The 16,989-nt window shown below is 32.0% G+C and overlaps 2 protein-coding genes across 6 annotated transcripts; both read left to right on the forward strand.

Moving 5' to 3' along the window:
* Positions 1-2,471: 2,471 nt before the first annotated feature.
* Positions 2,472-6,588, forward strand: LOC115700750 (uncharacterized). 5 transcript variants are annotated; one of them, XM_030628388.2, is made up of 9 exons: positions 2,472-3,083; positions 3,388-3,597; positions 3,727-3,922; positions 4,614-4,784; positions 4,872-4,988; positions 5,335-5,532; positions 5,625-5,684; positions 5,772-5,870; positions 6,061-6,588. In XM_030628388.2, the coding sequence occupies exons 2-9, from the start codon at positions 3,455-3,457 to the stop codon at positions 6,121-6,123; spliced, it is 1,047 nt and encodes a 348-aa protein (XP_030484248.2). In that variant the 5' UTR covers positions 2,472-3,083; positions 3,388-3,454; the 3' UTR covers positions 6,124-6,588. The 5 variants fall into 5 exon arrangements, with proteins under 5 accessions (XP_030484248.2, XP_060957971.1, XP_030484249.2 ...); XM_061101988.1 differs by having other exon boundaries at positions 2,472-3,066; XM_030628389.2 differs by having other exon boundaries at positions 2,472-3,015.
* Positions 6,589-13,226: 6,638 nt separating this feature from the next.
* Positions 13,227-16,406, forward strand: LOC115701197 (pentatricopeptide repeat-containing protein At5g38730). Its single transcript, XM_030628919.2, has 2 exons — positions 13,227-13,439; positions 14,482-16,406. Exon 2 carries the CDS (start codon positions 14,605-14,607, stop codon positions 16,378-16,380), a length of 1,776 nt encoding a protein of 591 aa, XP_030484779.2. The 5' UTR covers positions 13,227-13,439; positions 14,482-14,604; the 3' UTR covers positions 16,381-16,406.
* Positions 16,407-16,989: the final 583 nt, after the last annotated feature.

A 16,989-nucleotide genomic window follows, 5' to 3' on the forward strand; every position in this document is an offset into this window, starting at 1 on the left:
AAAAGAAATTGATGAAGTGAAAGAGTATTAAGCAAGTGAGATGTTATCGGTTATTAAAACTTACCGAGATTAGTTTTTTTTTAATAGACCAACATTAGTTGTTAGTTGGAATTTATATATAGTTTTATAGTTATTTTTTATTGATGTTACTTATGTTTCTTATTAATAAACAATATAATATTTGTTAGTTTTGTTAATGTTTAAAAAGTATTTTGAATTATTTTCTTTAGTAATATATATGAGATATATATTAATTATAAATTTTACATTTAATTAATTAAAATTATTATTGTTATATTTAATAGTATTAATATATAATATATTAAATTATTATTATAATTTTTATAATATATAAAATCTGAATTAAAAGAATTATATATTATTATTTTTTTTAAAAAAAAAACTAATATAATGGCATTTATTTGAATCACTAAATCTATAAAATAATAATAAAGAATTAAAAAATAACAAAAAAAAAAAGATAAAGTGATGGTTTTTGTGTATTGTTGTTACTTAGTACGTGAGTGTGTTAGAATTTTGGGATAAAATAAATGAGGTTTCATCTCAAAACCAATTGACGTGCAATGAAATGTCATTATAGAGTTTTAAAGTCACTTAACATAGGTCACTAAAACTTGTTTTTCTAGTAGTGCTTGCATAATTATCACAATTTTTTTTTTACAGAAACAGTAAAACACTAAGAGCTTGCTAGTAGGGCTGAGCATTGGTCGGTTTAGTCGGTTTTTTCCCTCAAAAAAATCCAACTTTCGGTTTTTCGGTCTGGATTGGTTCAATCCAAAACCGACCGACCAAATTTAAAACCGCCCCAAAACCGACCAAACTAAACCGCGGTTCGGTCGGTTCAAACCGCCAAAACCGACTTTTTTTTTTTTTTGCTGAAAAATATAGTCCAATTTATTCCATAAACCCATTATTCTTAAATCTAAAGCTACAACCATATAGACACTTTCTTTAAAAAAAAAAATACCACAATCATGCAAATTATTTGTTCAAAAACCAATTGTAAACACATGATTCTACATATTATAAGTGCAACCATATAAATTAAAATATGTAGTTAAAAGAAAATTAAAACCCTAGCAGTTGCAGCAAAAGAAAATTAAAGAAGAAAGAAAGAAGGAAAGAGATGATAATTAATAGCATTATGTGTATTGTGTTGGTTTTGGACGAAAGAGTGGGAAAATGAAAATGTACAATTCACTTTTCATTTAATGAGAAAAAGAGTGGACTGGTCAAAGGGTTTTGTTTTTTTTTTTTGGTTATATTATGTGTATTGTGTACTGAGTGTATAAGTGTATTATATGTTATTACTGTGTGCATTATAAATTAAATATGAAAGTTGTATATATGTATGTATAACATATTCGGTCGGTTTCGGTTTGAATTGGTCGGTTCAGTACCCAAAAAAAAACCGACCGTTTAGTGGCGGTTTTAACCGTCGTCGGTTTTTTCGGTTTTCGGTTTTTTCGGTTTCGGTTTCAGCGGTGTTCGGTAGGTCGGTTCGATCGGTTTTTTCGGTTTTCTGGATTTTATGCTCAGCCCTACTTGCTAGACTCAAATTCTTCACATAATAAAATTCTTTCTAAAAATTTGAAAAATAATTAAAAAATAATAAACAAGAGAGATGATCAGAAACCAATGACATAAGAATGTCTATATACACCCTAGAGACATTTTAGATAGTAGAAAAGAGAAAGGAAACAATCAAGAAGTAAGTGTAAAATATTCCTTAAAATAATCGTTCAGAACATGTTCTAATAAATAGTAAATTCAACAATATCCACACAGTACTAGACAGTACAAGAAATTAAAATATGGCTAATTAGTAATTTTTTCTCCTGAATTTTGACATGTAGTAAATCGTGCCCATGAACTTTTTCACATAATACCATAGTTGTTGACCGAGGTTTTCGGTAACCAATTTAATAATATATGTAAGAAAGCAGTAGGAAGTTTAATGCATGAGATTTTTACGTGGTTGGGACATTAATGAGCCTTAGTCCACGAGTCTTTTTTATTTATGAGAGTATTTATTACAGAGAATGTTCTTGGAAGATATTCCTCTTAGTTGCTCTCTTTAATTCTTATGAACCCAGAATTAAAGTAGCCATCACTAGCCTTATTAATCATAGCGTAATAGCTGCAAAAGAGGGGTTACGCCGTCATACATATTGCTTATGGCAGTTCCAATACGTTTTCTCCCATGCGGCATTAAATAAGAGGTGACTGTTCAAATAAGGTCCAGTACCTCCCGGAGATACCTTAGCGTTCCCTTGGTTTCCAGGAGTATGTGGAGCCTTCACCTCTCCTCCGGGAGGCATATTCTCGTTGACACTCCTGATGCAAAAAGACTTGGTCGATTTATCTAATAGTTGTGCTTCTTAGATCCACGTGTCGTTGTCATATTAGTCTACGTATTTTAGGCAAAATTAAGGACAACAATAGTAAAATAATTTTGTAAATTTTCAATAAAGATTTTACACTTATAATGAACTTTGTTCAATTGAGCTATTAATCATAAATATATTTTCCATTACTTCTAAAAAAAAAAAAAAGTCTTTTATTCAAAACCACTTCATTCTCCAAAAGCTGTCGTTGTCTGATAATAATGTCGTCGTCGATCTATTTAATGTCGTTTTATTGTTGTTGTCGAATGAAACCCACTGCAGAACACCTATATTCTTCTGATCACTTTAAAATCACAGAAACACCAATGAGATTTGTCGTTTGTTTATACACGCGTAGTTATGAATTATGATCCATGTGATTGGAAGGACAAGCTTCACCATATCTGAGCTTTCCTTTTCTGTCGATTTCATTGGTAAGAAGAAACCGCAAATATTAACACTATTTATTAGCAAAAATATTACATAAAATTGTCCGCAGAAGAAAACCCATCACTCCCCGACTCAGATTTCTAGACCTAGTTTCGTTCTCTCATCCTATTTTTCTTCACGGGTCTTACACTTTATCTCAATTAGGGGATAATTTATGGTAATGGGTGGAACCCCCCATCCGTTATAATGCTTCCATTATCAATTTATGGTGTGTTTCATTATTGGGTATGGTTAGCTTTTTGTCTTACATTTTGAATTATATAGGCTTGAATCATTGTAAGATAAGATGGGTTTTATGTCCTTAGTTTTGTCTGGTAGTAACATTTTGCTTCAGCATATTCTTTAGGTATCTTTATAATAAAATCCTCTTGCTTAGATTTCATTATTGAAAAGTCTTATGTAGAGTGCTTGAAATCTGGGTCATTGGGAAACAGTAGGAACATATATATTCTTTTAATCTTATTAGTTTGGATTTTGATCACAGTTTACTGCAAGCTGTATTAATTATTTTCTTCCTAATTTATTGCAGATTGCTTTATATGTGGGTCTTGTCTGGCAAGGTTATGGCTTTAAATTAATTTGTTAGATATACTACAATGGAGAAGAAACGAATAGATGATTATGAACCCGGTCCAGTTCCATCTCCAAGGGCATTGGACAGATTTGGGTTTGTGAAACAGGAACACAATAACTCATCTGATGCTTTTACTAAGAGTAGATCAGCCAGTGAACACGAAAGGTGTGTTTTTTATTTTTTTTACTTGAATCATTTATAAGTGATTTAGTTTAAATGATTATTAGATGTTCTAGTGAAGAGAGATTTCACAATAAGATGTATCAACTCGTGATTACTTTTGATGTTTCTTAGAGATGAAAGGAGGGTTAGAAAATGGAGAAAGATGATTGGGGTAGGAGGCAGTGATTGGAAGCATTATGTCAGAAGAAAACCTCATGTTGTTAAAAGGCGTATTAGGAAAGGGATTCCTGATTGTTTAAGGGGTCTTGTTTGGCAGTTGATCTCAGGAAGTCGTGACCTTTTGCTGATGAATCCAGGAGTATATGAGGTAATATTCATATTCTTAGCTTGTCTGAATAGATATTTAAATTATCTTACTTTTGATGAATTTTGATCCTAATGTGGATCCTGGATTGTAGTCTTTTAAAGTGGTGTGTTGACAGATGGTATGTTTGGAATGTGTATACTTTTGCAGAAGCTTTAAATTTTTATTTCTTTAAATTTCTGAATCTACATACCTCTACTTGATGGCACAGAAGCTTTACCTACTCTGCTCATGATGCATTTCTGAGTCATCTAAAATTAAAGTACCCAGACTTGCTTTTGTTATTGGCAGAGGTTTTCTTAGGTAGTTTAAAACTTTATCAATTTCTTGTAGCAGATAGATCAATTGAGTAAATACTTATAGCTGATCACTTTTTTGAAAATCCTGGTTGTTTTATTGAATCTGCATTGATTCATTTTTCTAAAAATAGAATCTTTTGTGGAGTGAAGTTTATCATATCGTACTTCTGGGTACTTTCATTTTTGCTCTGTATGATTGATAATTGGTGCCAAATTTGTACATCTTCTATAGTTTAGTAGCATCAGTATTACTTTCGATTGTGATTAAGGTTACTGCCAAAGTATGTTCCCATAATGCTTTTCTTGATTCACGGTGATTCTCTTCAAATACTATCAGTTCTTTTGCTTCCTCGTATTCATACAGTAGTGCTGAAGAAGCTTAATTTTTTATGCAGCAATTAGTGATATACGAGACTTCAGCTTCAGAACTGGATATAATTCGAGATATTTCTCGTACTTTCCCTTCGCATGTTTTCTTCCAGCAAAGACATGGCCCTGGTCAAAGGTCCCTCTATAATGTTCTGAAGGCGTACTCTGTCTATGACAGAGATGTTGGATATGTTCAGGTTTGTTATTTTCAGCCTTCTCTCTTATTTACCTTTTTTCAAGTGGAATGCTGAATAAAGTCATTTTGTTTAAAAAAAAAAATGCAGGGAATGGGTTTCCTGGCTGGGCTGTTGCTTCTTTATATGAGTGAAGAAGATGCATTTTGGTTGTTGGTTGCACTACTTAAAGGAGCTGTGCATGCTCCAATGGAAGGATTGTATCTGGTACTTCAATCTTATTTTTGTCACATTATCCTAGTGTTTGTGCTTCCACACATCTTGGACCTTGGCTTGCAATATTAATATAATGTGCTTAAGCCTCCCTAATTAGTAGAAGTTCCTATTTGAATTATGTAGACATTATAAGCTTTTCCTAGATATCCTACGATCTGATAACTCTTTTTGTTGTCTTTGCACTCCTTTCTTAATTAGAGGAAAGGTGTGTATGTTTATGTGTATGCATGTAGCCATATAAATATATATATGAAACCTTTTTTTATATTCACATTTTTGTGGACAAAGAACAGTATTTTAGTATCCTGAGGCTGTTAAGTTTGTTCTTGCTGAGTAGGTAGGGTTACCTCTGGTACAGCAATACCTTTTTCAGTTTGAACAGTTGGTGAGGGAGTTTCTGCCAAAGCTTGGGGAGCATTTTACTCAAGAAATGATAAATCCTAGTATGTATGCCAGTCAATGGTTCATAACTGTTTTCTCTTATTCATTCCCGTTCCACTTAGCTCTACGAATTTGGGATGTATTTCTCTCTGAGGTTGGTTTACTATATCGCTGTATCTAGTTTCTTTGAACTACTACTTTCGGTTATAAACTCATTATGACTGTCTTTTGAAACATTTTTGACAGGGTGTTAAGATTGTGTTTAAAGTTGGCTTGGCCCTATTAAAGTATTGCCATGATGATTTGGTGAGCATGTCAAGAATCTTTGTATGCTTCAGACCCATATAGCTAGTGTTTCAATGCTTACAGATGCTTGTCTGTAAATTTTGACAGGTGAAGTTACCCTTTGAGAAACTCATACAAGCTTTGCGCAACTTCCCCGAGGACGCAATGGACCCTGATACATTATTACCTATGGCTTACTCAATTAAGGTAATATTCTGTTTAGCTTTCTCAATCAAATTATGTTAAAACATTCAATGCTTTTCTTTTTTAGGAAATTAACCTTGGAAGGTAAAACAAAACAAACATAGTTATTTATTCAATCAAGTTTGGAGGACCATTTGATAGGTGCATTAAGCTTTGACTTATATGAGATGTATTTTGGTTGATTCTTACATAGGTATCCAAGCGTTTAGAGGAGTTGAAGCTGGAGTATGAGAAGAACAACGGAAAGCTCGTTTGATCTACAGAATTAGGTCGGAAATAGGAACTTTGCTAGGAAGGCTTGTATTCGAAGTGGAGTTGCGCTTAATCACGAACACACAATAAACCAATTCTTTCATTCTTTGTCATGTAAATTCATGCAGTCATGGCAGCTTTACCCGGATCAACGTCTTTTCAAAACTCTCATATTTCTTCTGCCAAAATTGACTTGTAATATAGTAAGAATAGAATAGTATAGTCTAACCATGTTGCATAGTGGGGCAATCTTCTATTCCATGGTATGTCTTAAAACTCGAAACACAAGTGTCTCTGTTTCGTTCGGAGTCAACATTTGAAAATTTCTCTATGAAACAAAACAAAAACATGACCAATGTTTTTGAAAATTCTACCAAGGACAGTGACAAATTCCATTTGTGACCCATGTCATCACTTTTTCTTGAAGTGTGATTATTATTATTAGTCAATTAATTAATGAAGTGTGAAATGTCCTGTGTTGATATTTTGGGTTGTTGGAATGTATTGAATGAGCTCATATGTGACTCGTGCTTAGTTATCCCTTAGAAAACAGAACAGATTTTTTTTCTTTTTCTTATTCTTTTCTTAAGAGTTAAGCAGCTCTCGTATTTCCCGTTGAAGCTTTCTCACTTGATAACTTATCTACTAAGTTATCCCTCCTAAATGTTCTCGTCTAATTTGTTTTCTTTTTCTTAATCAAGTTTCCAAAGTCTTTTGGTGACAATTATAAGTAAGTAATTTGACTAAATAAATAAAATATCACTCTTTTTTAAATTTAAAAGTAATCTCGAATGACAACTACCAGCACATAAATAAGATTATGCTAATCTGGGCTTTCTTATCCAACAATTCTGGTTCTTTATTGATATAGTAAAGCCTTGTCAGCACATAAATGCTTTGTTCTTTCCTATCCTGTTCCTGTGTGACCAAAGGGATTCTTTTATAAAAAAATATATATTATTTATCTTCTCTCTTATATATCTAACCATATTAAATATGGTTATCTAAAAAAAATTATTAGTTTAATGAATTTTTATTTTTGTTAAAATAAAAAGTTAAAATTAGAGTAATTTATGGTATAAATACTTAATTTTAATTTTTGACGGTAATAATATTTAAGTTACATTTCTGAATCTCTCGTAAATACTAGATACCTAGTTGTTAGGTGTAAGTCAAACAGTCAAAGGTCACGTGGTAGTCCATAATTTGTCCAAGTCATTAAATTTTTATTTTTATTTAAAATTAATTTAAATATATCAATAAGAAAATAAAACGTAGATAATGATTTGATACTTAACGACCAGGTACTTACGGAAGTTCTAAAAATATAACTTAAGTATTATTATCGTAAAAAATTAAACTTAGGTATTTATCTACAACTGAAAGTTAAACTTAGATATTTACATTGCAAATTACTTTTAAAATTAACACCGTTAAATCAATTAATTGATCATTTTTTTTTTTAAAAAAATAATTTTAAATATTTAAATTTAATTTAAAAGTATCAACAAAATTAGATAATTATTTTTTAATATAAATCTTAATTTAAATTTAAATTTGACGTTAATTCAATTAAATAATCATATTTTATAACAAATTAGAAAATATAACGCACTTTGCGTGCGGTTATCTTTTATTTAATGATAATTGAATTATAAAATTATATTACATTCTAAATTTATATATTTTTTTTATAATTTTCTTGCTATAATATGAATAATAAATTTACCGTATTTTTTTTTTTTTTGGATATTTTTATGTTTTTACTTTTTTTTAATTGGTTTATTATAGATGTATATTATTATACGATTAGTTTTCAAAATATATATCGTTTGAATAAATTGAATTAAAATTTTTAAAAAAATATATAATAATTAATATAAATTTATAGAAAACTTATTGTATGATTTTAAAATTGATGCCATCACCATACTTTACTTGTAGTCACTATTACATTCAAAGTCATTATTAATTTTATATCTTATTTGTGGTTGTCAATATATTTCTTAATAAGTTTAAATATAAATCTACAGAAAACTTATTTTATAATTTTAAAGCCGTACTCTCATTTGTAGTTGCCACTACATTGTCATCACCATATTCTACTTGTAACCGTCATTATATTATGGTAAAGTTTTTTTTTAAAAAAAAAAATAAAAAAATTAATTATCAGCATTATTTTATATGTATTTTGAAATTATAAGACTTTTTATTTTTTTCTTAAAAGAAATTAATAATAGATTAGCTAGTTAGGATATTTATGTTGAAAATATACCTATTTTTTTTTTAAAAAAAAATTAATAGATGAATTCGGAAAAAAAAAATAAAAGAAGATTATTTTTGTTCATCACAATGTATAAATTTTGAATAGTTTGTTTTAATTATAAAAATGTGTTATAATGACTCAAAATGTACCAACCGAATATATATTAAAATAGATTAAAAATAATAATTTTTTCTTTATTAAAAACTCAATATTACACTATTTTAATTTTTTAATTTTTTTTATTATAATATTAATATTGTTATGCCCATATTTTAAGTCATAAATATAAAAGTGCCACATGGACACAGAAATTACAAAAAACTCATTGCGTAATAAATGAATTGTCTTGGAGAGATAATGGACAACAAGTAATATCAGTCTCACATTACACATTGATAATAAGACAGTGGAATAAGGAAAGTATAGCAAGATGATAAATATAGAAGTCTTCTTGGGTGTAACAGATCGAAACAATATCACTAGAAAGGGTAGATAATGAGTTCTTTAAAAGCTTACAAATCATTGGCCCACATATTCGTGAGTATGTTGAAAGATTTGTTGCGAAAAATTTATTAATTACTACGCAAGTGCACGCAATCAAGTAGTATACTCACGCAAGTGAGGTCGAACCACAGTGAATTGGATTAATTACTACTAAACTATACTTATAATTCTATTTGGCAAATCAAAAGTATTTATGATTGAAAAAGGAAGAAAGAAATTCAAGAAACTTAAAGAAACAAGTGAATATTAATCAAGATGAGAGAATATGGAGACGAATCCTGTTGTTAAGTTACCAATGTTAATGTCTAATCGCTATCCTTCTCTTGAAGTGAATGACAGATTATAAATTAACCTAGCTCTTTTCAGATCTTCTAGGTTCTAAATCTCATGCTCTCTAATTAATCTCTTAATTAAACTAACATGAAATCAGCATTAAGCAATAATCTAAATGTCACAAAGGCTATGTAAATACTTTCGTTTCACATCAAAACCTAGACTATCCAATTTTAGCATTCTCAATTCTCACTTTTCAGATTTCGAATTGAGATCATAAAACATGTAAAAGGTGATCAATCTTGCACATGGAAATTAAACACAAATATGAATAGTGTTCACAATCAATATGGAGGAATGACAATTATCCATTAACTAGGAAAAACTTAAACAACATTCATCATTCTCCCTAAATAGGAGTTTAGTTCAAAACATCCATAATCAAATCCATAATTAACATTGAAACAGAAAATAGCATAGAAAAATTAAAGAGAAGAGAAAGAACTAGTTGAAGCAATTGATCCGGGTCGCCACAAGTCGCTCTTCTAGCCTCCTCCTTGGTTTCTAGGGCTCCAATTCTGAATGAACCCTAATTTTCACGCACTCTATCTATTTAAACCAAGTCTCATCCTTAAAATTCGCGAAATTACGAAACTGCCCAAAAATCCTGTCACTGGGGTCCCCGTCGCGACTGGCAATGCCCCCGTCGCGACGGGGTTAAGCAACTTTGTCTCGAACTTCTCTCTGCCAATCCCCGTCGCGACGGGGATATTGTCCCGTCGCGACGGGATTTGGCAGCAACATATTTTTTTTGGTTTTTCTTCTCAATTCTTTCACCACTTGTCCTCAATTCTTGTAAATACTTTCTTTAAACACTCGGGGACCTGAAACAAAAGAATCAAGCGTAAAATAGTCCTAAAACTAGAAACAAAGAGTGAAAACTAACCGAAAATACGTCCCGAAACTTAGACTAATTTTAGCCTAACAAGATTAAGGGAAATAAGCAAAGTGCAACTTATCTTAGAATCTCAAAAGACTAAGTTCAAGAGTTGTCGTGAAAGGCTATAGCGAGAACAAACATCTTAACTAGCGTCTCGCAGAATAAGACCAGCTATTCTTGAATACTGTTGAGAGAGGCGAGCCAAATAATCCCACTGCCCCTAGGAGCAACAACCAGGGGAAATAAGGGACATTCATGTTGATAGACGAGGTCCCCAGAATCAGGGTGCCACAATCTCACGGGAAACGCGAGCAAGGGGACAACAAACATCTCAAAGAAATAATAAAAATACAAATAATTAATCGTCTAACCGGTCTGGTCGTCCTCCACGTCCACCACAAGGACATAGGATGGAAGAAAGAGACAATATCTACACATACTTGAACAGAGGAAGATTCGCTAACCTATTTGAAAGGCAAAGACCTGTCCGAGATTCACCACAAGAATTTGAGGCTAATCGGGAAAACCCATCACGTGGGGGGAGAGAACACCTCGATATGAATATTGCAGTGAGCAAGAAAGTATGAGTAATTTTCAAAGTTACCAATCCAAAAGTACAAGTTGATCAGTGAGCAATTACGATGATAGGCAAGATCAACGACAAAATATGTGTGATCAACCTGATTTGTGAGACCATATAAATTGAAGGCGTCCTAATCTACACGAGCAAATAAATAGAAATACACCAGACCTTAGAGAGAGATTAAATAAAAATACTCATCAAGCAAATGAACAAACTAATCAACCTACCGATAACTCAATTCAACAAAGGATAATTCAGTTGGAGATCAGTTCATAAAATATTAGGATGGAGAATAAGGAAAGCTTCCAGGGTATGATTCAGTTGACAACCCAAAACCTTTCACTCTCAGTTTCCAAAAGGATTTAAGAACCCTCATGTCACGCAATACGGCAGAACCACATACTTGGATGCACATTTGAATAACTTTAATACCATAATGCGAGCAAGTAATGTTTCTAATAACTTATGTTGCATACTGTTCCCTACATCCCTGCAGGGACAGCGAGTAGTTAGTTTGATAAGTTTACAAATCATTCCATCACCTCCTCGGAACAACTATCTAAAGAATTCAAAAAAGTAATTCCAGGCTACAAGGGACAGACGACCAAAGGCATCATCCTTGACAAATATCAAGCAATAACTTGGGGAGTCCTTAAAGGCATTTCTGAGCTGCTTTTGCATGACAGTATCAAAGGTAAAAAACTTGAATGACAGTATTCAGTTAACAATACTCCAAGCTTGGATAACTACTCACTTGTCTACTATGGGAGGCGAGTTGTGGGGTGGTTTGTAAGGGCACCAAGTCAAATCAATAAATGAATTTAACGACAAGGCAGTTATATATGTTAGAAAAGAAGAAGCTCGGTCTGAAATAAAAGTATTAAAAGATGGCTCGGGGAATAAACCCAGCTCAAGAAATGCAGAATTGGATGTTGCAAACACAAGCAAGAGCCATGAGCCACATGGGAAAAGGAAAGATGAGTCCAAGGAATCATCCAAAGACAAAAAGAAACAGAAAAAAAAATGAGAAGTATGTCCAAATTTAAATTGTGTATATCGAGCTGAATGAAACACGAGAAGAACATGATCGCATTTTGCAAACCAGAACCTATGAGGAATGGAAAGAATAAACGGGATCATAATAAAAAATTTCACTTTCGCAAGGATATTGGTCACACGACTGAAGAGTGTCGACAACTCAAATATGAGATTTAAAATTATAATTGGTTTCTAAATTAGGTGTTATTTATTTTTATTCGTGGAATCGATTCTATTTAATTTATGTCTTAGTGTTATTGGGAACGTTTTTTTTTTTTTTTTTTTTTAATTAGAACCGATTTCTAAGTTATTTTTTGTTATTTGTTTTTACTCATTTTGTTATGGAACTAGTTCTGTTTTAAGTTATGTATTAGTATTTTTGGAATTGATTCCCACTTATTTTATTTCTTCTAATTATAATTGGTGTCTAAGTCATAGTGTGTTATTTGTTTATAGTCATTTTGTTGTGGAACCGATTCTATTTTAATTTATATCTTAGTTGATTTTTTATTTAGCCATTTTAGAAAACAGTTTTTGAATTAGTTATTTCAGAAATTAGTTTTTGATTTAATTAATTCAAAAAATTGATTTTTAATTAAGTTATTTCGATAATCAATTTTTAAGTTAGTTAATTCAAGTAGTGAGATTTTGATTTATTTATTTTATTTAACTAATTTTTGTGTGTAAGTGTTTATTTTGGTTACTTTACAGAACTAGTTTTTTTTGTCTCAGATTTTTAACTAGTTAATAAATATAATTTGTTTCTTTATATTATATTTTGTGTTATTGTACGTTATTTGTTTTACTTATTTTGTTATAGAACTGGTTCAATTTAGATTTATGTCTCGGTATTTTTAGAATTGATCCCCATATTTTTTGAATTTATAACTGTTTTGAATTATTCTGTGTTATTTGTTTTAATCATTATGTTATATAACTAATTCTATTTTAATTTATATCTGAGTCATCTACTCTCTGTAACTTTTCCGGTGACTTGAACTTTTCTGACGTTGGTAATTTTCCCAACAATACTTATTAATTATTATTATAAATTTTATCAAATTTATTTATTATTTTTTTATTTTTTATATTTTAAATTTTAATTATCTTTTAATTTATTTATTTATACCATATAAAAATAAGTTCAATTAATTTTTTATTTACCAAAAAAAAAAAAAACCCATAAAACTAAATGATTAATAAATTTTTACAAAAATACTGAATTTTGGATCAAAGTTTATAATTTTACTGTCACGCGGAATTTTTTACAAATTACTATCTTTTTATAAAATAACCGCAAAACAATAAAACAAAACAATTAAAAACAACAGTAGAACAATTAAAAGACAACCGTAAAACAATAGTAAAAATTTAATACAGTACACAGCGTCAAACTTACACAATATTTTTTAAAAAAATTCTGCTCTACAATAAAAAAAAAAAAATAATTTGAGTATGTAGTGTAAAAACTCCGATGATTAAAAGTTACATTGGAGGAGGGGCCTAGCCACTAGCCATTGTTAGATGACCACTTAAGTCCAGCACACACACACACTACACTAGGGTGGAGAGATGCTCTAGTCAGTTCAGTTGATTTCAAAAAAGTCAGAGTAAGGCAGCCTAAGCAAGCTGTTGTCTCTCCTCGCCTTTTGTTCGCAACCCAACCTCGGACTCTCTGAATTTTTCTCAAGCTTGAAATTGAAAGAACACGCCAAGGTATGATTTGTTTCTACCCTTGCTCTTCATGCGTCTTTAAGTGTTCCGCTGAATTGCATGTGTCGTACTTGTTTGGCTAATGTTGTGTTCATGGCTTCATTTGCACGCCACCTGTTCGAAGAAATTCCTCATCAGATGTCTAGATGATTTCACTTTATGTGTGGCTCATATTACTGTATATTTTTATCTGGGTTATGCTCCTTTTACCCTTTTTTTCAACTAGAATCAGAACACATACCAATTTCCTACAACTCACAACCAACCCCAAATTTGTTCAAATACTCGAGAATCTTATGACACTTTCATAACTGTCAAACTCCAATGTTATTAATCTTCTTCTCAACATTTAACAATCTTTTGAACATTCACTTAAGTCCATTTTCCTATTGTCGCCAGCTTCAAAATCGTTCCGTAAAGGCTCTTGAATCATTTGTTTCCAATATACTGCAATCATGAACAAGAAAAACTCCCATATTAAGGCTCTCTCTCAATACATCATTACTTGTATGAGTAGTTATAAAGTATCCCATTAAACAGCAATATGATGAATGTGGAGTCCTTGAACATGAGTTTTTTTTTTTAGATTGTGTTCCTACAATTCACTATCTCATTGTTTAACAATAAGTTGGATTAAGCTAGTTATTACTGGGAGATACGTATGGCTTGCTTGCAGAATCATTTATTTCTATTTCTTGGAATTACATTAAAGTAAAATATGTCCATGTTTCTGCTAATGTTTTGTAAGTTGCAATGCTTTATGTCTCTCGTAATTGTAGTGTTGAACTAAAAGACATATCTAGGTTACTAGTCTGGAAATATGTTGTCAATTAGCTATAAGAAAATGCTTTATATTTGTATTGTTTCTTCATAAATTGTCTTTTAATAGAGATGTAATTGTATTTATCATATGCATTCGTCTTCAATATCATTGTCATTTGTGAGCTCGTTTCCAAACCATCTTCCTCCATTTGTAAGCTTTTCATCTCTATCCATTTCTGTTTGTGTCTGCACAAAATAATATTGATCAATATTTCTTTTCAAGGTTATTTCCCTCCAGCTTCCTAGAAATGAAAGTGATTACACTTTTGAAACCAAGCCAGAAACAAATAGCAGACTACTATTGTCTTGCAAACTCTCCAAGTCCATTGTGAGCTTGCTTGTGCCCATGGTTGGTTTAACTTGTCCTATCGGTGAGACACAATTGATTCTGGGTGCTTGTGCCATTGTAATAAAGGGCCAGTGGAACAACTTCTTTAATCCCAAGGTCGGCTTTAGTCTCAACTCAACTACTATCCACCAAATACTTCTGCAACTTTCACTCCATGGCTATGGTCCTTCTCCCACTTGGGCTTTCTACAAATGGGTCGAATCAATACCCAAATCAAATTACAAGCATTCCTTGCAGTGCTCATGGACTATGATTAACATTCTAACAAGGCACAGACAGTTCAAATCTGCACAAGAACTGCTTGGAAAAGTTGCCCAGAGAGATTTCTTGTCTTCACCTTCAGTTTTGAATGCCTTGGTCAGCAGCACCCATGGTGACTCAGATGCAAATTCTCATGTATTTAGTTGGCTTGTGATAGTTTACGCGAATATGAAGATGACCCAAGATGCAATTCAGGTTTTCGACCATATGAGGTTACATGGGCTTAAGCCACATTTGCCAGCCTGCACTGTGCTTCTGAATTCTCTGGTCAAGGATAAATTAACTAATTTGGTTTGGAAGGTTTACAAGAAGATGATTCGACTTGGAATTGTTCCAAATATTCACATATACAATGTGCTGATTCACGCTTGTTGCAATTCAGGAGATGTAGAGAAGGCAGAGAGTTTAGTGAGTGAGATGGAGTCAAAGTGTATTTTTCCTGATCTTTTCACTTATAACACGTTGATATCATTGTATTGCAAAAGGAGCATGCACTATGAAGCTTTGTCTGTTCAACATAGAATGGAGAGCGCAGGTGTTAGTCCTGATATTGTAACTTATAACTCACTTATTTATGGATTTTGTAGAGAAAGTAGGATGAGAGAAGCTGTGAGGCTTTTCCGAGAAATCAAAGGTGCTGCCCCTAATCATATAACGTACACCACTTTAGTAGATGGATATTGTAGAGAGAATGATGTTGAAGAAAGTTTAAGATTGCTTGAGGTGATGAAGGCCAAAGGATTATACCCTGGAGTAGTTGCTTATAATTCGATTCTTCGCATGCTGTGTAAGCAAGGCAAGATGAGGGGTGCAAATAAACTTTTGGTTGAAATGAATGAAAGAAAAGTTGAACCAGACAATGTTACATGTAATACTTTAATTAATGCTTATTGCAAGATAGGAGATATGAAGTCTGCAATGAAGGTGAAGGAGAAGATGTTGGATGCTGGACTAAAGCTAGATCAGTTCACATACAAAGCGCTGATTCACGGATTCTGCAAGATGCAGGATATGGAGAATGCTAAAGAACTCTTGTTCTCAATGCTCGATGCCGGATTCTCCCCTAGTTATTGCACCTATTCATGGATTGTAGATGGTTTCTGTAATAAAGATAATGAAGATGCCATTGCAAAACTCCCAGAGGAATTCGCAAGAAGAGGTCTATGTGTTGATCTTTCTTTATACAGAGCTTTAATTAGAAGGTTATGTAAAAGGGAAAGGCTTAATTGTGCTGAAAAGTTATACAGTTCTATGCAAGGGCAAAAAGTTTCAGGAGACAGTGTCATATACACCACTCTAGCTTATGCCAACATGAAAGCTGAGAAGTCTAGTGCTGCTATGGTGTTGTTAGATGAAATGTATAAGAGAAGGTTGATGATAAATCGCAACCTTTATAGAAGTATGAACGATTCTTATGCTAGTGACAATCAAATCCTACATATCTTCTGGGACCATTTGGTTGAGAGAGGCCTTTTCTCAAAAACTCTTTTCAAGGAAATGCATCTCACATAGGAAATTTTACCTATGGATTTGTTCAATTCATGTTTCTTTTAGAAATATTTACATCCAATTCGTTATTTTTAATTAGCGGCAAAACCACATGAATTTACGATTTATCACACCACATAAATTAATTTTTTGATAGTAGAACCCTCCAAACTCCCATTCTATTTTGTTACTTATTGTTTCATCCAAAAAATTTTGTTAAGTACCACAGTGAACTGTCCACACATGACCAATTTTGAATGATCACATAATATTAATTATTAAAATATTTAAAATTATAAAAAAATATTTTGTTTTTTTTTTCTTTTCTTTTTTCTTCTTCTGAAGTTACTAACCTTAATTCCATCTCTCTCTCTCTCTCTCTCTCTCTCTCTCTCTCTCTCTCTCTCTCTCTCTTCCTTACGCACCCAACTACTTTCTAACCACCTCCGTCAACTGTCGACCTCTCTAGCTTTAGCACCATGATCGTCTCCTTAAGGTGTATGCACATTAATGTAACCTTTAGACATAACCACATCAATTTTGATAGCTTTATTTTCACAGGCTCTATTTATTCCAACTTGTTGAATTGTATGATCCATGATCATCCTCTTTGCTCCCGGAATCGTCGCCAGA

Source organism: Cannabis sativa, chromosome 8 (assembly GCF_029168945.1).
Source record: "Cannabis sativa cultivar Pink pepper isolate KNU-18-1 chromosome 8, ASM2916894v1, whole genome shotgun sequence".
Classification (NCBI taxonomy): domain Eukaryota; kingdom Viridiplantae; phylum Streptophyta; class Magnoliopsida; order Rosales; family Cannabaceae; genus Cannabis; species Cannabis sativa.